Source organism: Delphinus delphis, chromosome 7 (assembly GCF_949987515.2).
Source record: "Delphinus delphis chromosome 7, mDelDel1.2, whole genome shotgun sequence".
In the NCBI taxonomy this organism is placed as follows: Eukaryota; Metazoa; Chordata; class Mammalia; order Artiodactyla; family Delphinidae; genus Delphinus; species Delphinus delphis.
Window position 1 is genome coordinate 35073037 of NC_082689.1, and position 24853 is coordinate 35097889.

At 42.8% G+C, this 24853-nt stretch overlaps 1 protein-coding gene across 3 annotated transcripts in view; it reads right to left on the reverse strand.

Annotated features, from left to right (window-relative positions):
• The window catches only part of SPATS2L (spermatogenesis associated serine rich 2 like), a 169436-nt gene that overhangs the window by 15432 nt on the left and 129151 nt on the right, over positions 1 to 24853 (reverse strand). For 2 of the 3 annotated variants that reach the window (XM_060016346.1, XM_060016345.1), the window contains 3 exons: positions 21693 to 21899; positions 20202 to 20337; positions 710 to 768 (listed from right to left, as the gene is read on the reverse strand). In XM_060016346.1, coding sequence (XP_059872329.1) covers positions 710 to 768; positions 20202 to 20337; positions 21693 to 21899 — 402 coding nt within the window. The remainder of the gene's footprint in view (positions 1 to 709; positions 769 to 20201; positions 20338 to 21692; positions 21900 to 24853) is intronic. The other variant, XM_060016347.1, reaches the window with a different exon arrangement.

Consider the following 24853-nt stretch of genomic DNA (forward strand, 5'->3'; position numbering starts at 1 on the left):
AATATAGAGTATTCTGTATATTACGCAATCTCGCTTGTGATTTCAAACACGTAACTGATTTTCTTCTGAGGTGTTAAGTTGGCAGGTGTTAGCGAATTTGGCTGAGTTTGTAAACAGAATTGGAGCGTTTTAAGAGAACTTCATTTAGTACATCTCTAAGTTTGAATTATTAATCTTATAAGAGTTGCTTAAGAGCTTGGAATACTTTGCTGGTTAGGTTTGTGAGTTCGCCTTGTCAGGTATCCGAAGTGTTTGAAAAAAATAAGATATATTAAATTTACAAATGTAATTCAAAATGTTAAGGGGAATTGAAGTAACTTTCAAATAGAACACAATTTTTAGGGGAACTTAACTTGGTAAACTTGAGTTAGTTGAAAGAACAAGTGAAAAGGATTGCATAAGTAGTATAGCAAGATTTGTAGGGTGCGAAGGCATAAAAAATTATGTTTTAAGATTTAATACTACATTCAATGTCATTTTAAACCCAATTAACTATAAGTAGTCCTCTGTAGGCACAAAAGTCTCCCTGGACTTTAAATAAACTCAACTGGCACCTATTCTTTGCTGCATGCCTATTCTGTCCTCCGCTCAGTGCGTGCTACTACTCCATCCTTTTGGACCCCACTCAGAATCTGTATCATTGGCAATCTGACCTATGGACTACTTCTGATTGGGAGGCTCCTAATCAAACAACCATGTGTCTACTTACTGGCTTCTTCTTTAACTTTATCCATTTCTGCCATTAATGAAACTTCTTTGTCAATGATGCTGGGGGAAAAAAACAAAAACAAAAGCAAAGAATGCTTAATCAAAGATAAACTTTTAATAAGCACTGGAAGTAAAAGGAAAATTATTTTCATTAAACAAAATACAAGATTACCATAAATATTTCTATGTTACATTGCCAGCAGCAGACTCTGCCTTTCCAAAAATGAGGCAACATGGAAGGGATGCTCCCAGTGTTACATAGTGACATCTGCTGATTAAATCATTGTCAGCAAATCTAAAAAAAAAAGCCTTTTCAGACTTTCAGAATTGCACTGCTTTGAATTTCAATTTGGGAGTATTTTTGCCCTATGAATTTTTGAAGTTCCAGAACAATATAATAAGTATTTAAAAGGTGGCACTCAGGTTATCAAGGCCTATAATTCTCAAATGTCTCTGCTTCACTCTCCCAGATTTGGGCTGGGAGGGAGAGAGGTGGGCCCAATGCTGATGCAGAGGGTCCTAGGACCCACTTTGAGAAATATGGTTCTGGGTCAATCCATCCACATGCTCTATAATGAGTCTATGCCTTCTCATTCCCCCAGATAAGCCTTTCAAGGTTAAATTAACTTTTTTCCATTATATTTAATATATTTTTGGTTAGTCCTTTGAAAAGGTATTACCTGCAAAAGTAATAATTTTCTGTCCAAAAGTTCATTTCTCTCCCATCCTGATTCTTCGCTCCCCTTGCAGTATCAACACATCATCACAAATCCCTTATGTATCCTTTCATAGATTTTTATGTGTAAATAAGCACAGATGCCAGATTTTAAAAATTTTCACTTCAACCATAATATTTCAATATAGGTATCTCAAAGATAAGGACTTTTGGGGAATATAACCATAGTATTACTATAATACCTAAAAACATGAACAATAATTTAATGTTATCAGATATCTACTCAATATTCAAAATTTCCTAATTGCCCCATACAATTTTTTTAAACAGTTTGTTTGAACCCGGATCTAAATAAGGTCTGTTCGTGACAATTTGTTGACTGTCTCTTAAATCTGTTTTAATCTATACATTCCCTCCCATCTCTCTTTCTTCTTTTTCCTCCCTTTGTTAAAGAAACCAGGTCCTGTAGAGTTGTCCAAGGTCTGAATTTTGCTGACTCCACGGCCATGGTATTATGTAACCCATTCCTTTATATTTTCTATAAATTCGTTATGAGATACAGAAATTTGATTAAATTCAGATTTGTTTTTTATTTCAGGAGAAATTATGTTATGTACTTCCATCAGCAGACACATGACAGGACACACTTATAAATACTGCTCCTGAAAAAAAATTAAACCTGAAGGTACTCAACTTTATACATCTCAAAATAAATGTACAGGAAATACAAAGAACATCTCGGGAAGGGTGAGCTGTGACGGGGCGAGAGAGAGTCATGGACATATACACACTAACAAACGTAGTAAGGTAGATAGCTAGAGGGAAGCAGCCGCATGGCACGGGGATATTGGCTCGGTGCTCTGTGACAGCCTGGAGGGGTGGGATAGGGAGGGTGGGAGGGAGGGAGACGCAAGAGGGAAGAGATATGGGAACATATGTATATGTATAACTGATTCACTTTGTTATAAAGCAGAAACTAACACACCATTGTAAAGTAATTATACCCCAATAAAGATGTTAAAAAAAAAAAAAAAAAAAAAAAAAAAAAAAAAAAAGAACATCTCTATTTTTTATGATATTAGCAGCTATTGGTGATCACTGCCTAGATCAAGAGGATTTGAGAAATGAGGATATTCAAATTCTCTCACTCCTTGGTTTATTTACTGAAAACTTCCATAAAGAGAAATTTTCCTTGATCAACTATTTGGTTATCATGAAGTACAGTTTGCATAGGCAGGGTAAATGCTTGGTTCTCTCTTTTTATTTATCAGTTTTCAAAACGGTAGTTGGTTTCCTCCAAAAGTAACCAATGAGATTTTTTTTTTGCTTGTTTGTATAGTTTAATTGTGAACTCATATTTAATGTGCTTCAATACACTGCAATTATTATCCTTAAAACATCCTTATTTATTACTACTCAGATTGTTCCAACAGATGTACATTTTTTTCTCCATCAGATGTATTCTTAAAATTTAAAGTGTGTTGAAAATCTATTTCCCCTTAAGAGGAAATATTTTGTAGTATTTGTCAAGGTACGAAGCGGCTCCTGGGATGTATCTCTAAGAGTTTGGGTCTCCTCATCCAAATGATGTAACCTAAACACGTGGACAGTAAGGACTGTGTGTTGAAGAGCTTGGCTCTTTCCAACCAGGAAATCCTAATGGAAAGAGCTGACGTGAACAAGGAACGGCAAACTCTCCAGAACTGGGCTCGAAGCCTAATCCATCAGGCATAGACATCAGCTCTCCCCATGACGCATGTGGTTTTAGGTCACTGGCTATAACCACTTTGGTGTAACTAGCGTATCAAAAGAATTGTACCTTATTTATTGACATTAAACACATACAATGTCAGTGTGTTTTAAACACAGGAAATACACGATACAGAAAGGTGTACGGCGAGAAGGAAGTCTTTATCCAAACTCTGTCCCAGTTTACTCAGTCCCCCTCCCTGGAGGTCTCCACTGTCACCAGCTTCTTGTGTTTCTTTCCAGAGATCATCTAGTCATAAACCAGCATATATTCGTTAATTGTACGAAATGCTGAGTTAAGTCAATAGGCTTGTGCTCCTGTGATCATGAGGTATACTTAGCTTTCCTGTCAAGTTCACAAATGTAGCCACAAGCGATTGGAGAGGGCAGTTCTATGTTAGTTTAGAAAAACAAGGCTAATGGATAAGCTGGTAGGGAGATAAGGTGAGAACCTAGAGATTTGGAGTCAGGAGCCCAAATTATAACAACACGGCTAAGCTATTCTACCTGAGAAAATGTTTTGAATGTTTATTCCCTATAGAAAAGGAGGTGAAGAGAGAGAGAGTCAGCGAGAACGCTGGGAGCTGTGTAGGGTGAAGAGGCTGGGAGAAATCACCAGTAGTGGGGTAAGCAAAGGAGCTTGCAGAAGCGGGAGGACCACATACGCTACTGTGCGATATCCACTGTAAGGCGTGTGATGTGAGCCTTGCTTGGGATGTCCAGACCTTCACCACGCTTGGTGTGAATGGTCTGAATGTGTGTGGGTGCGCGCGCGCGCACACACACACACACACACACACACACACACACACACAGACACACACACACAGGAAGTGGCTGGGTTTCACGTCTGGGTCAGTGCAGGGCTGAGAAATGGGAAGAGCAACAGCCTGAAGGTAGAGTGAGCATTAAGAATGTTGGGCCTCACCCGCATCCCTGAACCGGCACAAATCTTAGAGAGGTCTTTTGACTTCTGGCGGACATGAAACGGGAGTCCAAGGGGCTGGGACTCCACTGACTTATGGGCTACAGGTAAGGTGAGACTTGCTCCATTCTCTTAATCAATGGAGTGAAGCCGGCTTGCACACGTGTGGGGTGACGGTACAGAATATGTCACAAAGAGCACTAGAAGACTCCAGTCTCTGGAGAGACTGACAAAACATTCATCCACTGGACAAATATTGGTTGAGTGCCTGCCACGTGCCAGGCGAGGGTGGAGCTGGGAATACAGCTGTGGATTAAAAAAAAAAAAAAAAGATTCCTGCCATCCTTGTGGAGCCTCCATTCTTTGGGGTGAGCTGAGAGGAAGAGGGTGAAAGGACCTGCCGAACTTGCTGGGGAAATGGCACAAAACAGGTGGAGAGGGAAGAAAACGATGATGGCAGGAGGAAGAAGTTAGGATTTCCCCACCCTCCATCAACCAGAAGGCTGTAATTAGTCTCCAGGATTTGAGAGCATGCAAGGTGCACAACCAAAGCAAATACATGCACGTGATACAAGATGGGGTACTTTAGACTTCAGGGGGCAGGAGGGGGTAGACCACAGTGAGAGTGCCAAGACAGCCTCATGTAGTCCCCACGCCCTCAGTCCCCAAACAGGGCCACGGACCCTGCAGCCTCTGTGTGTGTTGGATGAGAAGGATGGTATAGGAAGGGGCCTTTGCTCATTTCTTTACCAGCTATAATATTATAGTGCATTTTTGTTGATTAAACTTGTTGATATAATTATGTGCCCAGAGAGTTTACAAGATGGACATTTGGGGTGCAACCGTATCCCCAGGTCTAACACATTAAACGTTGTGGATATGCACACAATGGTTAGTTTAGGCCTCCTGGGCTAGCAACAGGAGGGATGAAGGCTCTACACAATCAATTGTTAATCTGCTTAATGCCCACTGGAGGATGTGAAAAGCCTCTGAAGTTGGCATCAAACCATGCTTCCATTCCTCTGGGTATTTCGGCAAAAGACTGTCCTCAAGCATCTTAGTAATTCAAGCACTGCTATGTATGATTGCTTTCAAAACTCATGCATAAAAGCAATCCAAGGGATCTCTGCTGAGTCAGGACCCTGCTCAGGACCCACGAACTGGATGCAAACCAGCATCAAGGTGCTAGCTCGAGGCAGTGCCCCAGGACCTCCCATGAGAGTCTCAATAAGGTGCACCTCAGAGTTTCACTGGATTTTTTTTTTTTCCTTTCAAGGCAGCAGGCTTGTGGGAGGGAATATTAAGAGAAGAGGATGTGGAAGATGAAGAGGATGAAGTAGCGGAGGCCAGCCGGTCCTCTGGCAGGCTGTCAGACAGTGAGGACCCAGCATCACAGCAAGCTGAGAGCCAGATCAAAGGAAGGTCCAAGAGGGAAGGCCGCGCCTAACACCTTTTTGGGCCGCACCACGGGGCTTGCGAGATCTTAGTTCCCTGACCAAGGATCGAACCTGTGTCCTCAGCAGCGAGAGCGCAGAGTCCTAACCACTGGACTGCCAGGGAATTCCCTGTGTCTCACACCTTCTAAATGCCCGCAGTGCTGGGGGCCACACCCAGCTTCCTGAGTAACTTCATCAGTGCCATTTACAAGTCCCACTGAATCTTCTTAGAGACCCCAGGACAGAGATACGCACTGAAGTGCTGCCTGATACAGAACAACTCTGCAGGCTGGATAAAAGAGGAGGGTGCTGGGCAAAACCCAGTAGGGAGTTAGCAGATATGGAGGGCAGGAGGGAGGAGTGGCACAGAGGGAGGAGACGACTCACAGAAAAATCACAGGCAGTGTCACTGTCCCCATTCCTACTGGAGAAGCAGAAAGGTCACATGCAGGCTTTCGAGATACCACTGTGTAGACAGCCTCAAAATGAGAGCTGCTCGTAACGAACACCTGAGTGCTTACTGCGCGAGGCCATCAGCGAGAGCACCGGTGCCCCACTGGAATGATCTCACCGAAGTTTCCCAACACCCCAGGAGGTATGAGCTCTAATTCTCCCTCACCACAGGGCCTTGGCACGTGCCCTTCCCACTGCTAGAGGACAGCTCTCCTCCCCAGCCCTGCCTTTCTTCATCTCCTTCACTTTGAGGCTTCCTTCAGGTCTCTGCTTAATCAGCCCTTCTTCAGAGAAGCTCTGACGGAGTTTTAGAAAACTTCTGTTCAACGTTATGCTCTTCGACTACGGTGGGCTGCTCGGCAAAAACTGCTTGACAGTGATGAACGGAAGGGAAGATAGCATATTTGTTTTTCTGTGGCATCACAATAATGAAACCCCTTAATTGGTAAACTGTAGTGCTTGCATTTAAATCATCTTTATGCAAAAATTTATATAACTTTTGTCACTGACAGAATCTAATCATTTGAGACATAAGCTTATGAATAAAAGTACAACGATATTCACTAAACCACACAGGGTCTGGCTCAGAATCAAGACACATAGTTAATGATTCTGTTTGTAAATTGGGATGGTAATAAATTACTGAAGTTTGTACTTTCCCCCACGAATCATCTGCAATTCAGGTTTGGGGCATTTTTGCTTTTCAGCGGTGATCCTCCGTACTTGATAGAAACACAGAACTCTTTAATCGGCTTTTTGCTGACCACTGAAAGTTCTCTAAATGGCTGGATAAAGTCCTCAGGAGGGCACCAGACTGAAGACACATCAAACGTGTTCTACATAAACTGAGCTCACATAAAACCCAGGCTGACCTCACATGTTTCAGATGTGCCCTTTATCCTTCCAAAAACACATCTTCTCATTTTATCTAAACTGCCTGCATAGTAAAATTTTATCCTCTTGCCATAAAAAAGCTTTTATTATTAAAGCAATAAGGTGTCAGGAGAGGCAGATGACCATGGCAGAGCCTTTATGGTTTATTATATTGTTAATCACAGAGATAAAGTGTCATTTTATAAAAATGTTTCCACTGTCTTGATTCCTTTCTATAGAGGCCTAATCATAACAATAGTAAAAAGAACCAGAAAGGCACTTGAGCAGGAAGAGATTGATCATTTTCTGCTCTGTGAAAGACTCTCCTTTAAATGTGGAGACGAGACACTGAGAGACAAAACGGCTTCATCTGGCAGCTGGAAGGAGCCACGTCAAGTCTGGTGCGCTTCATAAATAAAGACGCCGTGATGGGCAGCGGCCACAGGACTGTCAGTGGGTGAGAAGCTGGAGAGCTGACGCTTCTGGCGGATACTGAGGAATGAAAGTAGGATTTCAGTAGGAGTTGAACGAGATCAACCTGCCACAGCAGCCAGAGTCAGACGTTAGAGAGTTAAAACTGGGCTGCATTTCATCTTCCTGGGCTGGCCTCAGGGAGGCCATCGTGAGAGAAACGGCCTGCGACTATCTGATCCCAGACAATTTTGCTTCAGGACCTTCTGGTGGACGAAGGGCTTCGGTGCGGAGCTCCCTTAACTCCTCGCTTGACAAGCAGAACAAAGCAGATGGAGAGCCTCAGGAAGCAGACAGAGCCCCGCGCTGGCCGGCAGGGTGATCGTGGCGCAGAGCCTCCAGACCGCCGGCCCGTTAGAGAGGAAGACAATGTGGAGGTTGCCGGGGAGGAAGGATCCTACCGAACGCTAAGGGGATGTTTCAGCCCTCCTGGCCCGTAACAAACAGTTTATAAAGCATGCGACTGAGTGATAAGCCGTAAAGCCAGACTTCCTGTTTCAAGAATTTCTGTTTCTTTCACTAAAGAGAGAGGGTAATGTACAAACATTTCCCCCCACTGCGGGCTCTGCTCCTTACCTGCTGCACCAGGAGTAAGAACTGTGCCCATGGGAGGAATGCCAACTGAGCGCCTGGCAGCCTAGTAGCACCCAGGGGCCGCTCTGTGGATCCTGAGCTGGGAGCTGGCACTGATGGAAGAGGCCACCCATACTGCCCAGGAGTTTAGGCCTCTACGTCCCTTGCCCTGGCTGAGAGGACTGTGCCCACCAGGCGGAGGGCAGAAAAACTCCCTTTATATACTTGGGGTGTACTCTGCTGTTACCATGGGTACCATTTCTAGTCCAATGGGGTTTCGGCCCACCCATTTCTCAACTATTGTTGCTGTCAACAAAGGTGTCCCTGGCATGACAGGCACAAAGACATCAAGACTGTGTATGGTTCTCTATTCTTAGGGTCAGAAGGACAGGCAGCCCTAACACGACAGGTGCCTACAAATGGTGCCCCTGCTCTTGCATGGCTGTCAATTCCCCGTTCCTCCTTTCTCTGTTCTGCTCCCTGAGGACTAGCAGAATATGCCACCCCAAATATGGCTCATTGTGAGCTGTGGGCATGTGAAAAACAGCAACTGCAGGGACAGGCTTTCTCCAAACTCCCCTTTTCTGCTTAAAGACAGATCGTCCAAAAGGAACTCAGTTGTCATAAATTCCCTCCCCGGGAGTTTCACCAGCCAGGGAGGATGTTGACTTTCATCACAGGAGGGGAGACTAGAGAATGGACACCACACTCAGCAGACTTTGTCACAAGCTACCATACCTCCACCTGTTCTTCTAAGGACCCATTCATCTTTCCTAAAAGTCATTCACTCTCCCCTCTGAGGCCTACACCCCTCTCCCCTTTTCCCTATGAAGATGGTATTTAATGCTGAATTCCAGGCCACCTTGGGGAGTTCTTCATATTTCCCTGGGTCTCTCCCATGTGTACATGAGGCGTACATGTTAATAAACTTCTGTTTGCTTCTCTCTGGTTAACCTGTCTTTTATTACAGGGTCTCAGCCAAGAACCCGGAAGGGCAGAGGGAAAATATTCTTCCTCCCCTGCACGTCCATCCTGTCCCCACTCCTACACCTGTCTGCTGGTTGCTGCTCTTACCACTCACCAGTTTTCACGACTCCCCTTCCTTCACTTCCCACGTGATCAAGTCCTCCCAAGTCTACCCCAGAAATATCTCTCCTACCCAACTCCACTTGCCAATTTACCTCAGGCTCATTATCAAGTAGCTGGCTATGCTCATTTATTTATGTTTTATATTGGGATTCCTGGGTCCGTTACCTTCTACTCTGTACACTTTTGCATTTCGGTTTCACAACAACCTGCATTCTTCTTATAATTGGAATTCTTTTTCTGAATGCAGCAGTGATTGACAAATTGATCTAAAGATTTCTTGAATTCCATAGCATTATGTGATAAACATATAAAACCCAATATACATGTCTACTACAGCCTGTCAGCTGGGGTTGGGACACAACTCTTTGAAGCTGCCTAGTAATCATGACTCTCAGGGTCAAAGAGTGTCTCTAAGCATGAATCACTGTTAACATATACAGCAGAGTTACACCCCTCTGCCAGTGAATGTGGCAAGTGCACTCAATTGGCCAATCAGGTTGAGCCCATTTTCTTTCTATGTCTTTAATCAGAGGTAATATAACTTGTTAATGTTAATATCTCTTAGTCTGCATATTTTATATTGGAATTCAACAATGATTTAAATTACAGTTAATGAATATGTCATCACACTGTCCGAGGTGTGTTTCTGGAATGAGACACGAACAAATGTAGCATAAGGACTAACTCCCAACACTTGTAAAATCCTGGAGTTCCTCACAGATGACACAGTTAATTGAAAAAACAAACAAACACAGACAGGGATTCCTTTTTCTTCTTGGAATTTAAAAAATGACATCAGAGTTACAAAATCCTGCAAATTCTACAAATCCCACAACATCACATGTTCACCTGAAAAATCTGTATTCCTTGTATACCTCTAATTTCTTATCTTTGCTGATTACTTTTTAGTTTTGTTTCTCTCCATGGAGATCACTCTTCAGGGAAAGTAATTTACCTGTATTTCAGTTTCTATAGCTATAAAAGTGATATGACTTACCACCATCTCCTTTTTAAAAAAATAAAAAACAACCAAACTACATATGCGGAAAAGAAAGCAAACTTCCATCTGTGGGTGTTGACTGTCCTATAGCACAAGGGTCCCAATGAAGGAAGTAACATTCTTCTCCATTTACTTCATTTTACATGCTCATTAAAAAAAAACTGGGAAACGTAGAAAGCAGGATAAAATAAAACAAATTTGGAAATAAAACAAGGCAAAATCTCTCTTTGCTTCATACCCAACATAGAGCCAACCACTCTGAACACTGTCGCCTTTCCCTCCAATTCTGGGTGACGTGGGGATCTATGCAGAAGCCAACATGGTGACTGAACCTGAAGAACTCAGGAACAGAAACTAGAGGAGACTGATGTGGCACAGAAAGTCATAGAAATGCCGGCCCGCTTCCAACCCAAGGCAGCCAGGCTCAGCCTCCACTGCTCTGGCCTCCTGGGGTCTCCTGAATTCCTTAGCTCTCCCGTGAAGAGGGGAGGGGAGAGAATGTGGACTTCCTGGTTTGGGCCGAAAGGCTCTCGTCAGCCAGCATCTCCAGGCTCACTTGCTACCCCTCCTCTTTAGGACCTGACCTAGCCAGTGGCTTCCCAAATGGAGGCAACAAAGAAAACAGTAAACTGTATGTACTTACTTTGTTTTTCTTTTGGCTGCGCCACGCGGCATGGGGGATCTTAGTTCCCTGACCAGGGATCGAACCTGTGCCCCCTGCATTGGGAGTGCGGAGTCTTAATCACTGGACCACCAGGGAAGTCCCATGTACTTACTTTTTATTCTAAAAAGTAGACTTTCCTAATCTTTCATATACAGATTAACCACAGCACACATATATGATTTATAAATAAATATTCTGGTTTGAGAGGGATGTGCTCAAAATTTATTGATTGATGGAGTGAGACCCAGGAAACGCACTCCTCCTAGAGCACGCTGAGGTCTCTCTTAATTCTGGTTCCTTGTGTTGTTTCTTCTGCATGGAATCCTTTCTCCTGTCTCAGGCTGACAAATTCCTAGTCTCCCTTCAAAGACCAGCTCAAATGTCACCTCTGCGGTGGACCCTTCCCTAACCAGCCAGCCAGTGTTGATTTCCCCTCCTCCACCCCCAGCTCCATTGCAGTATTTCCTATCGTGCATTACACACTTGTTTCTGTCTTCACCCACTAGCCCCTGGGCTCTATTGGGTGGATGAATGGAGAGAGGGGAAAGGAAGGTAGAGAGAAGGCGTGGCAAGACGGGAAAGGGGAAAGAGGGCTGATGTGGTGACAACTGTGGCCATTCAGAATCAGGGGCCCCTTTGCCTTACTTCTCTCTTCACCAGGCAGTAAACAGTAAAAAGCTGTGAAGAAATACCCATATCTTACAGCTGGCATCTACTGCATAACTAAATAAACAGAAAGGTGGAACAGATTAACTTCCTCCCAGTGTCTTGGTAGAGAGGGAAAGACATTTACTAAATGCTTATCTGGAAGAGAAGAGAACCAGCCTAGATTGAACTTCTATCATGGGCCAGGCAAGAGATTTTCTAGAATAATCTGAGAAGTGCATATCTTGTCCATGAATCTTCACAAAAGCCCTAGAAAGTGACAGCAGTACACCTGTTTTGTAGCTGAGTAGAAGTTAAGAAGCTCAACCATGTTCAGAGCTGGAACACGTGGAGATGAGATTTAAACCCTATTCTGTCTAAATCCACACCCCACGCCTCCTAATTATGTTGTCAATAAACCTTGGAAAATGTCACTTTTGTTCGAATATGGCCTACTAAGAATCAACGGTCATGGTCACTGGAAGGATTATGTAACATACATATATGGAATTGGCTATTCTATTCTATTGGCTTCGGGTGCAGTTTTTTGTATGATTTGTTGCTGTCCTAGCTGACAAATGGTCCAAAATTTCTTCTTGGTCTCACTCTAAGAGACTACAGAATCTCACTCTGTCCTAGTCTAATAGATAGAAATAAGCTCCAAGATCCATTCTGAAACTGTGATCTAGGATATTCCACTTTTCAAATTATAATGTGTTTATATTTCTACTAATATATAGGAACAAATCTGTCTTATTTTCTCAGTGAAAATGGATTATACTGTAAATTCAAAACACACACACAAATGATACATACTTTCCTTCTGGGATTGTGTAGCTAGAACAATTTGGTTAATTCTTTTTATATTTCTGTTCTATGATGAAAACTAACAATTCCTATTCAGGAGCATGTCACAAAGCTGGTTTGACGGGTCGCCTTCATTTGCTGAAAAGATTCAGAAATCTTTTCCGATTTCAAGCTGAAATCAGAATCAGCTTCTATCCTCCAGCTCTTCTTGTGGGTTTATTACTCTGCAAGAAGGCTACAGTGAAGGAAAGCTGTCTCCCAACGCTAAGTGTACCACTGGCATGACGTATAGAGGTAATCACACATGGAGCTCAGAAAAGCTATTAATACAAGGCACAATTTATGCTAGTTTCCTGGGGACTACACCAAACTGAAAAGGCCAGTTCTGTACTTTCTGTATTTATCAGCCTGCTCTTCCTTCATGTTGACTGATTCACTAGGTCCTTGCAGTGGCCCTGGGGAAACATCTAACACAGAGAAAAACTTCGGGGAGGAAAGAGAATAGGAAAAGAGAAGCTTTCACCTCCAAAGAGCGAGCTACCCCTATTTAGAATGACACACAGTCACAAACAAGGCAAGATTTGAAAGGCCCTGTACCATGGGGACTTGCCATAGACCCAAAGTCACAGGGACCTTGAGTTCCTCCCTGGCATACGGTATTTACCCTTTTCATGATTTCAGAATGGCTCCTGGAGCTGATTTCTGTTTATTGGACTGGTACAGAGTAAGGAAAAAGAGCCATTTGAGGCAGTTTGTCGGCTAGGACAGGGACAAAAATCCATACATATGGCTCTCCTGAGGCATAAATATATTTACTGGCCTCTTCTATTATTGTCTCTTGATATCCTTTGCAGGTGTATGTTCAGCTCAGCAATGTGTGTTTTTTAATATGCTGGCATAATCTCCAATATTGGGTGTTGGGAGAAGGAATGGGTTTGTTTAATTTCTACTATACAGTACAAGTCACTAGCAGGTGGGCACTTAGAAAAACCATCTGTTGAGAAGAAAAGAGATTAGTCAGAAAGTTTTGTTTGCAATAGGTTTTGATCAATGGGAAGTATGTATTCCTTTCCAGAGCAGAAGGACGTAGAGACCTTGTATTAAATTTCTTTTAAAAACCATAAAAAAGTGTAATGTTAAACTCTTGATTCTGCTTGTGTCTCGTGTATAGGCTAAGGCGCTGGCAGAATCTAGCAATCATTTAACACGTTGTTGTTACTGTAATAGGGAACCGAAGTTCTGGTGAAGTTATCACGTGACAATACTAAGTGGCTGCAAAGGTTCCTAACGTCAGCTCTCCTACTGGTGGTAACATCCCTTGCTGAATGGCACAGAGAAGAGCATCACTTTATTACTGGCCAACACACTGCTCCAGACACTCGATGCTCGTGGGCATGCTCAGAATGCTTACTGTTTCAGCCATGCTGTTTTACAAAGGAGGCTCAACTCATCACTCATGCTTACACCCACACCCTACACGTGACTGAGCTCAAAAACCCCGTTTGCTTGTTTTCACAGCACCTATTCTGTGACACAGATCTGATTCTAGGACCTGTTTCACCTAATGCATATTTTCCCGGTACTTACCTATCAGAGTAGACAGACTGTCATAATTTCAATATTCTCCTAATTATGAGAGGGTAATTCAATGGTCAACAAGCATTTGCCCAACCACTACTGCACCATAAGATTGCAAAAAGACCTTCTGTTGGGAATTCCCTGGCGGTCCAGTGGTTAGGACTCCACACTTCCACTGCAGGGGGCCCGGGTTCTATCTCTGGTCGGGGAACTAAGATCCTGCAAGTGGCACAGTACAGCCGAAACAAAAACAAACAAAAACCTTCTGTTGTCATTCAATTTAAATAGCACAAGGGCAGGTGCACCTGAAGATGTCACTGGTATCAGAGTAGGTGGATATATACCATGTGTAGCCAGGAACACCAAGTAATATTGCTGCTTGACTAAAGCCCGAGGAAAATAATAACCCCCCAAAGAGACACTTAATGGAACAATTCCCTACTGTATTTATCTTCACATGCCTCGGATCTTCATCCTAATCCCAGTCTCCACTGTGATATTTGGTTTTATTGCAAAGCGAGAAAAAAAGACTCAGGCAGAGACAGAATGGTGAATGGAAGTGATGGCCTATCACTAGCCACAGCCTTCAGTTCTTAATTTTTCCATCTTCTCCTAAGGACTGACTTGAATTCCATAATGAAAAATAGACAAAGCAGCAAAGACCTCAATTTTCTACACTCCAGTGTAATTGTTTTTGCTTGTCTTAAGGAAACAAAAATGTAATTTGACCTTTAAAATGTGTAGCTAGAAGGTTTATGTTTCAGGAAGTATGGGAAAAATATCTCGCGACTGCACTGATGTGAAAAGGGAAGACACTATGGCTGTGTTCTGGGGTATGCACCTGATCTGGGCAGGTAAAGGAAATCTCCCCCCTCGGGTCTGCAGTGGTGGGTAGGAGGGCGGCTGGGGGAGGGGCAGAGAGGCACTCAGGTGTGTTGCAAAGGGAGGACTCTCCATCCTTCGCTCACGAGCTACAGCAGACCACGCAGAAGGGCTGTGCAGTCTTCCTCTCCCTTTCCTCTCATCCAGGCTTTCTCAGCCTTACCGATACCTTGGACCAGATCATTCTTTGTTGGGGTGGGTGGTGGAGCGGGGGATGCTGTCCCGTGCATACAAGGATAAGGAGCGCCATCCTGGCCTCTGCCTACTATATGCCAGTAGTACTACCTCTCCACAGCTGTGATAGCCCAAAATATGTCCAGACGTGCCAACTGTCTCCCGGGGGGCAAATTCATCTGGTTGCAAACACTGCTCTAGCCCCAGACATATCACCTCCTCTGCAGGATTCTCAGTCCATGGTTTTCAACCGCAGATGCACAAGAGAATCGCCTGGGGTTCTTTAAAAACAAAAGAACCCCCTCTTTCTGGGTTCACTTATGCTCAGTGAAATCAGCATCTGTCCGGGTGGTACCGAGGCAAAGGATGACCACAGAGCTCTGAGAGTGTGTAATTACAGTGCAGACACATACACTTTGGTATGGAGAGAAGTACATATTAATTTACAGACATCATCTTTCAGTCAATGTTCAGTTACTCATAAAGAGAACAAACAAAAAACCTAAAGAGCACAGAAAAACCAGGCTTTTAGCATTGTATGGAAAGCCAGGTATTAAAAAAAAAAGCAGCTAAAAGTTTAGGGAATTTTGGGGGGAGGGAGGAAACAACCAACAAAGAAAGAATCCTGCTATGTGATAAATCTGCAAAAGTGAAGAAAAATGCTCTTATTTGGACTCAAACTGAAGTAGTTCGAAGGCTGCATGCTCCTAGAATTTGATATTATTTGGGTACCCGAGGAGCAGTAAAGTGGGAATATGGGACAGACTGCTGCTTGCCTTGCTCTGAAATGCAAGAACCCCACTGGCAATTTCTTCTCTGGGAGGCCTTCTCGAGTTGATATTCCAGAAAAAGACACAATATTTAAAATGTCACAGCAATGATATCTGGTGGTCTGTGTGTGATTCTGCTTGGATACCAACAGGGCTTTAGTAGCAGATAAAGAGCCCTCCTCTGGAGTGGGATTTGAGGGATGCAGAAGAAGATATACTTATCTCAAAATTGCTATTTCTTCAGCCTGCATTTCTCACTTTTAGAGTAATTCTTTTGGCTGGTGGAGAGTCTCAACAGACTGTCAACTTTGGTTAACATGCAAATCTGTCACTTTGGGACGGCTGACACATGGTCATCAAAAGGATGAGGTTACCAGTTACACGAAAATGAGTTTCAGTCGTTAAAAGGAAGGAAAGGAAAAGGATACAGGGAGTCCGCTACAAGGTCCTATGGAGTAGTGAGTGGGGTCATGGTGAGGAGCCCCTAGCCTGTAGGGGGCAGTAGGAGGCTCACCTGCCTTTGCTGGAAGGGAGGAAACTCCAAGATGGAGGGTGAGTCGGCAGAGAAAGGGGAGGTGGGGGAGGGCTTCGGGTCGGGGAGCTGGGAGACTCCTGACCCACTTCCAATTTCCTGGCACTGCTTCAAGAGAAAATAAACACCGACCGGGTCCGGGAAGACTTCTGGCCCCTTTTTTACAGAAGGCATGCTTTGACCGATGTCCCTTTCCTTTTTGAAAGCAAAGCAGCCTAAAAATATTATCCCCTCCAGCCCCCATTACCCCAGCACACACCGTAACCCTCTGGCTTGTTACCATCTTCTGTTTTCTTTAGGAGTGCTTTTAATTAGATGTTAAATTGACAATAGCACCTAACAATTTTTACAGCTCTATTCTGGAATCCTTTCTCCGCCAGCATATGGAAAAACTATCAAGTATTACTCTCCTTCCTCAATGTTTTTTGAATTTAATGTTTTATTGCTCATTTAAAGCCGTCAACATCAACTTGGCCATGCACACACACAGATTTGTGGTGAGAAGCTAGACTAGTTTGCACACAAAGCAATTAAACCTGGCAGCTATGATTCGAAAGGATGAATATTTTCCAGTTGTGGTAGGGGCCAATCATATAGGAAAGAAACCAGCTGTTTCATGTTAGTTCCTGATGTTGACTTTTCACATAGACGCTCATGTTGCAAAATTTATTTTCTGTGAAGACATACTATGAGGGCATTGTGTCATCTTTGTTCCCCTCTTAAATCCCCAGTTCTTTCTGGAAAAATGAGAAGGAGTCATGTAATGGTCATTTGGCCCTGTGTAACTGTGTCTTGGTTAAGTGCCAACTCTGATATTATAATTTAGCTACTTAATGGTTTTCTTCAGTAACATAATGAGCAAAATATTCTTCACAGCCAGATTGGGAAGGACAAGAATTTCCTTCATTTCACTCAGATATCCGCTCACTCAGTACTGAGCATATGCAAACAAGGGCTTTCTCCCAACCTCACACAATCATCATTCCCGTGAATTCCAGTGGGATCTGGGGGGAATTTAGTCACGCAGGATTCACCTCCTGAAGTTGGTGCTTTGGTAGCAAAGTGAATGTGGAGAATTTTTTTACCAAGGGTGTCTATATTTCTAAACTACACGCACTGCCTATTGAGTGCTTAGGTGAGAGAATGGGGTGGCCCCGAGGAAAGGGGGCAGAACCTGCAGGGGGATGTATGCCACCTCCCTGTCGCCTGTGCACCAGATGAGTCAACATCTGCCTCAGAACAGCACTCTTTCTGGAAATCTCCAGAGGACTCCACATCCTCCAAATCTGGATATACTTTACGATGTTACCCCGAGGTTTCCATTCTATTAAATGAATAGGGCTGTATTCAAAATTCTCTCTAGTGCCTAGAGTTTGTGATTTCACCACCACTAGGAAAGCTTCATTTTTTAAGCATTTAAGCTGCCTCCTTCGATTCCGTGACCCCTATTTCTCAAGAGCAGCACAATCCCTAAAATCCATCCTTTGCTCCTCAGAAAATCAGAGAGAGGCTTCATTCAAGCACATCACGCTGTTGCCTGGACTGCAGGCTTAATTGGAACAGAGGCAAAGTTTTTCCCTCTGGCATAAATGCATGTAAATGGTTGATAAAAAATAGTTTTATTTTTAAGTTAGCATTTATGTAATTATTTTGGGATCATTTTAATGAAGGGTTAGGTCAGAAAACAAGTGGTGGTGTTTTCTCATTTTGCAGCAATAGAAAATAGTTGATCTAAATTTTTTCTTCTTCAGTTTGGAGGAAAAGTTCCATTCTGTCAGGTAGGTGACTTTTAAACAGCCGTATTGCTTGGCAGGGCTCAGTCAGAAGTGATGCTTCCCATCAGTTTAAAACACAAAACGAATTACCAGCAGAGACAAGATACACAACTTCCCCGGGTGCTGACCTTCCTGGCCTCACACTTCCAGCTCTTGAGGAGTAAAGCACTCAAAGAATCTGTTCTAAATGTCAAGATGTCTCGTGAGCCATGTGATGTTCATTTTACTAAGGAAATAAAATACAATAAAAAATAAAAGTCTTCAGAGCAGCTGGAGGAGAGAGGTAATTTGAGGTCATTGCTACACTTTGTCAATTAGTGCGTGAGTCACTCAGTTGGAAGGTATCATACAGAGGCCTCAGAGGAAGAGTTTATTCTAAAACGCCACACAAAAGGACAAGACAGAGTGGTCTTCTGCGAGCAGCTCACTAATGCCTCCAGACAGAGGCTGGCAAACTACGACCCCCACGAGCCAGAGACGGCCCACGGCCTCTCCGCGTGGCCTCTGGCTGCTTCCACGCCACCACAGCAGGCCTGAGTAGGTGCACTCAGCCCTCACCACCCGTAAAGCTCAAGATTTTCACTAGCTGGCCCTTTCCAGGTGAAGTGGGCTGACTCTGGCTCTCGAGAACAGGCCTGGATGTCGAGTGTGCTTTTATAGATTAGGGTAGCATAAGGATAAATTGTAAAAGTCATATAACTGTAAAATTTGAAAACCAACGATGATGATGATGATAATAACACCTTTTATCTGTATAGCATCTTTACCTTCTCCGAGTACTTTCAAACGTATTCTCGGAGTTTGCTTTGAACAATTAGTGAGGTTATAATCTGATCAAACAGAGAAGTGTTCCACGAAGGTTGAGATGGTGTGACGGGGTGGAGGGTAAATGATTCCTCACTGAATAACTGAAGGACAGGCTTTCTTTCAAGTCCCTGGTGTCTATGCACTCTTGGAATCTCACATTATATGTAGCAGATGGTTTAAAGTTCAAGAATTTTAGATTAGGTTAGCGCTCGGCGTAATCCTTAGTTTTATGCAACTCTACAATTAGCAAAAAAGCACATCAGTGTCAAGGAAAGGACTTAGAATGGGAAGAATATGTGGAAGATGTGAACAAATTCTAGAATCACAGGACGCCAATATAGGGAACATGTTATGTGAGCCTGGGCATTGTGGAACATGTTATGTGAGCCTGGGCATTGTGGACACATGTGTTTTCTTTGTTCTATATTTTCTTCTTTAACACCATGTTTCCTCCCGGGAACCATGGCTCTTCAAGTCTCAGTTCATGGAGTTCAAGTGGGGCTCCCCCCACCACTAACTCTGTGGTAGGCACATGACTCCGGCCTGGCTAGTGGGAAAACTCTGTCCCTCTAGCCACAGGGACCTGTTTATTGACAGATACCTGACCCAACCCAGCCAATGGGAATTAGGCCTTTTGGACTTTTTGTTGGAACTACTGGAAACGAAGGCCTCTCTCAGATCACAGGGGCTAAAGATTATGTAAGCTTGGAGCTGCCAGCGTGTCATCTTGGCTGCTACATGGAGACAGTACCTAAGAATGAAGCCAAGAATAAGCAGAACCAGGAGATTGTGGGAGACACTGAAAGAGGAAAGGAGGCAGAGACAGAAAAATTGAATCCTGATAACATATTGGGCTTAGAACCAAATTTGCCTAAAGGAATCTCCTGGAATTTTCATGTACATCAGTCAATAAGTCCTCTTTTCTCATTAACTAGTGTGATTTCAGTTTCTGTCACTTGAAAGTGAAAGCGTCCTGATGGATACACTGGTAACATTTTTCTGCTGATAATAACTTAACCTTTTTACTAAGAGGTATTTCATTCTAGTTGTGGACATGAGCAAAAGCAGAGGGCTGAAAGAAATGTCTTCCATCAAAATCTGTTGCAGAGCAGGACAGGGCAGGACCCAAACCACACTGGTGTACCGTTTCTTAATTCCAGTCTTAAAGATACCCAAGAATGGGGTTCTATCACTAAGCTTACGTAAGACGTTTCTCAGTTTTGTTAAAGGAGTTTTTCTTATTTTATGATGATATCAGGCTGGAAAGTATTTTCTTGTGAGTAGCATTCATGATGTTAACCTTCCAAAGATTTGTCAAAAATATCATTTTTGATGTTTTGTTCTTTGTTGAGGTTGTGTTCTACATCATTCACATACTTTTGGGCCAGCTTCAAACTCCAATGAATTATGTCTATCAGGTTTCTCTTTATTCCAACATTTGCTCTTCTTTTTTATTCCCAAGATATAGGCATCTGTCTGCAGGGCTTAAGAAAATCTGCTGAAGTGTTGTTCTGTGATGTTTATGGATTAAATAAACATTTTCCATCTGATGTCTTTACCTATAGGAATAGCTGAAGTGCCATACATTTATAGTTTCTAAGTCAAATTACTCACCAGTTGTGTAACTCAGCAAAGGCAGCTTTGATCTTCTTCACTGAACTATCCACTTCCTCCTTGATCATGACGCGATATCTAGTTAGAGACACGGTGCAGCGTTGCAAATCCTTCACCGATTTCTCAATATTTGGGCCTAAAATTAATGTCGAGAGAAAGCATGTTAAAGTGAGCACTTTCTTTTTTTATTTTGGAGCTAAACAGCAACAACAAAAGCAACTAACTCACCCCCTTCCAATAAAAAGAGAGAGATTTGTCTTTTGTTTTTCAATGGAAAAAAAAAGTTCCTTTAAGAGGATGTTTACAACCCAGACTGGGTGGTTGTGTGGCCCCTGGGACAGCTGGGATCTCACCAGTGGGCTCTCTGGATGGGCCATTTGGGGCACGTGTGTCTCCTCTGCCCTTTGGAAAGAGGCTCTGATCATTATGTTCTATTGCAAACTGTAGTTTCTTAGAATCTGATACATCTAAAGACCATTTGTGCTGCTGGCTCTCTCGATAGACACCACTCTGCGTAGTTTAAAGCCAGCAGGGCTTTTGGAAGAGGAAAATGACAGAGAGGTTGGGAGAGGTACCAATGGGCTAGAGAGAGGACAGAGCATCGCTGCCAGGTACACTGGCTCTGGCCCCATCAGTCCTGAGCCAGGCCTGTAATTATAGCAGCAGCACTTAAAGCAGCTCTGTGGGTGCCAATCTTGCCTGATTTCCTGAAACTGTCACTAGGGTTTACAGACAGTGCAGAGCAAACAGGCAAATTGTACTTATCCCAACAAGGGCATGTTTCTTAGAAGAAAGAAATCTCTCTCAAGAAAAGTGAGAAGGTATAATCAAACCCAAGCCAAGGAAATCAGATGCAACTGAGGCTGAATGAGAAGAGTATTATTTAATCTTCTGGCAATCAGAAAGGAAGTGATTTAGCCCCTTTCATTTTTAATACCAGTTATGTGTAAAGTATATCAAAGCTCAAAAAGTGATAAAAATATAATGTGTCAAATATAAAACTCTCTTTCAGTGTATATCGTCTGCAAGTCCTAACACAGAACTGAATTTACATGAGGAAGGTCATATCAGAAGAAGACACAGCAGCCTCTAAACTCATCTTCATTCAGTGCAAGTTCAGCACTTACAAGCTCACATATTGGGGAAACATTCAGCCTTCACATCGCTAAAAGAGCTCCCGCATCAACATTTGCTTTATAGGATGTAAGGGGAGAAAGTGTTTGTGGTGCAAATTTATCCATGCCTACAAAGAGAAGAACGGCCACAGAGGGGCAGAAAAAGGCGATATAATTCCACTTAAACATTCCAGACCTTTAATTAACAATGAAGGAATCACATCTGGCTTTCAACCTATGTGGCTCACAGAAAGAAATGCAATTTCATGTGTATCTCTCTTCACTAAGCAGCATCTTTTGGAAAGTTCTGTCATTCGGGTACTCCTCTGTGTGTACAAAATATGTTGAATCATTTGTGCAAAAGAAATCACTTTACCTCTTTTCTTTGCCAACTCATCTGGCTTTATTTCAAGATGAGCTGCAGGGGCATTGGACTTAACAGGAGAAGTTTTTGCCTTAGGCTTGCTTGGGTTACAAGGCTGCTCAGCTGACCAGTGTAGGCCATCTGACCCCTCTGGTGTTCCATGTATAGGTTTGGGGTTCCCATCTAAGGATAGTTTCTGTTGCAGTGGTCTGTTGCCTTCTGTAAGAAAACACCAAATAATGACTGTGAAGTGATAAACTAAAAACACTGATGATAAAGTGACGGGGGATGCCGCGATTTTTGTTTTTGTTTACATGTTGGCAATAGTGCCTTTCACTGCAAACAGTCAAGAAACTGTTTTAATAGATGCCCCGGGAGATGAAAGGGTATACTGGAAAGAACCTTGTACTTGGAGTTACAAGACCTGGGTGGGTGTTTTGGCTCCAGTAATTACTTGCAGAGTGACCCCAGGCGAGCCACTTATCTCTGAGCCTTAGTTTCCTCACCCATAACCACCCAGGAAGGCCATTAGGAGCCTTACATGAGGTGAACAGTTTGTTTTCCCCCATTCAGTAAAGGCTTAGGCGTCTTTAAGTATGATTTCGTATTGAGGCTATAAAGACATAGCCCTCCCACCTCCAAGTGCTCCATCAATGTCTTGTGGTATTTTATTCAGAATTAATGAAGGCAGAAGAGTGACTGGAGATAGGGCAAGAATGTAGTGACAACAGGTTCTATGATCATTTCATCTAATTTATAGAAGGATTAAATCAGGAAACATCATCACAGTAACTCAACTATATTTAAAATCTAGGGAGTCAGATTCTCTCTGGAGCTTTAACAGATGTGGCAGTAAATTAAGCAGTGCATTGCTTTCAGCGTCTTTTAAAGGTAGGTCCCTATTTAGTTATTGCCGGAGTGAATTAAATGGCACCTTAGTGGCCTGAAAAGGAAATGTATCACCATTAACATCTTACTCACAACCAGAGAGCGCTTTGGGTGTGAGAAAAGGGGTAGCCGGCATGCTTTTGCAGGTCAGGTTCTTAGAGAAAGCTGGGTGTAGTGGAAAGAGAGCAGGTTTGGCACATTCTGATCTTCCCGATGTCTGGATGACCCTGTAGGAATGACTGCACTTCTCTGGCCAACTGCAGCTTATACCCAAACAGAGCACAACATCATCTCTGTGACACCCAGCCCCCTTTCAAATAGTCACCCTGCCTCACTTCTCTCTACTCCGTGGTGCCTTGTAAAAACTTAGTGCATTATACTCTAACACAAGGTTTCCATGTCTGTCCCTTCCTTGCAGAGGCTATGACGCACTTGAAGGCAGATGCTAAAATCATATTCCTTTTTGAAGCTCCAGTACTTGTGTCTAGGTCAATGGCTATCTGTAGAATTGTGACTGAATTAAAGTACTCTTAAAATGATTTCATAGGAAAAAAACAAGAAACAAAAAATACCTTTCCTGACACTGTCACAAACATTACAGAGACTACACTTGGAAAGTACAAAAGAATACGATCTGGTCCTCGTCAATTTGATTTTAGACATTTGCCCATTTTTGATGGGTAAATTTGACTTTAGTTGGATCCATCATTTACTACCTATATATTAAAAAGGCACAGGATACGTTTTTATGGGCTGAATACTGAGTGCCCTTTAAAAGTTACTTAAAGGGAAATTACAGCATCCAATGAAATGTTCAGCCCAGGTGGTGAACAAAGTAAATAAGTACTGAAAACATCATTTCCTCCAGTAATAAAACAGATTTAAATGGTAGTATACAATTTTATCTTTAGTTATAATAAAGTTTGGAACCTCCCTGTAGAGCAGTAGTTGTCAAACTTTAGTGTGCATGAGTTTTTCCCCTAGTACTTACTGCAAATGCAAATTCCCCAGCACCACCTCCAGAGATTTCGATTCAGAAGTAGATCCAGGATTCAACTTCCTAGGTATTTCTGTTGGGGTGGAGATGGGTGGTACCTAGGTAGTACCACCCACCAGAAGAAACTCTACTGTGAAAGATGAAAAACTAATTTTTTTGGGGGGGGAGGGGCTGTGCCCCATGGCATGTGGGATCTTAGTTCCCTGACCAGGGGTTGAAGCCGCGCCCCCCTGCAGTGGAAGTGTGCAGTCTTAACCACTGGACCATCAGGGAAGTCTCGAAAAACTAATTTTTTGATGAATCTATAAATGTTTTGTTAAAAGTAATTAAGTATAGGCTGGTTCCACCTCACTCCCTCTCTAAATCATAGCTGAGATTCAGGCCTGATGAAATTTTATAAATTGAGAATCTAAAATACAGCTCATTGTACATAGTATAGTAAATTACTGTTATTCTTGAAAATAAGGGGATTTCTATTATAGCCTAGTGGAAATAAAGACCTTAGAACAGAGGAAAATATTACTCTGTTGAATGCAAAAGCATTTTAAAGGAGGACAAGCATGCAAATGAGCTTGGGCTCATTAACCTAGAGCTGAAAATTTTTGTTTGTGTATCACAGAACTGATATGTGGGCTATTGGCTCATCATCCAACCAAAAACTATTTATTGGGAAATTTGAGTAGCAGTATCTTTTTAGGTCCTGAAAAGCTGTCTCATTAGTGAGGTCATTGAATGCTGGAAAGATCTGAATTCTCAAAGACTACTTGGATATATTTGCACACTGGCTGTACAGATCTGTCTCCAAATAAGTAAAACTCTAGGACTCTTTCAGATGAAAACTGGTAGAGAGTTATAGAACCATAATAGAAGTAGGTTCATCTTGACCACAAATCCAGATATTTCTAGCAACAGAATAACAAGAGTTCTTTCCTGGATACAGTGATTTTCCTCTAACATTATGGGCTAGAAGTACCATCAGTTTTCCACCTTTCTGGAATCCACTTGTAAACTCCAATAGACTATAGTTGACTTGGAGTTGTTTCATATCACTGTCCATTAAGGTAGCCATTAGCCACATGTGGCTATTGAACACTCGAAATATGGCTCGTCTGAATCAAGTTGGCTGTAAGTGTAAATTACACACTGAAATTTGAGGACTCAATACAAGAAAAGAAGAGTTAAAAATATTCCTTTGGGGCTTCCCTGCTGGCGCAGTGGTTGAGAATCTGCCTGCTAATGCAGTGGACACGGGTTCGAGCCCTGGTCTGGGAGGATCCCACATGCCACG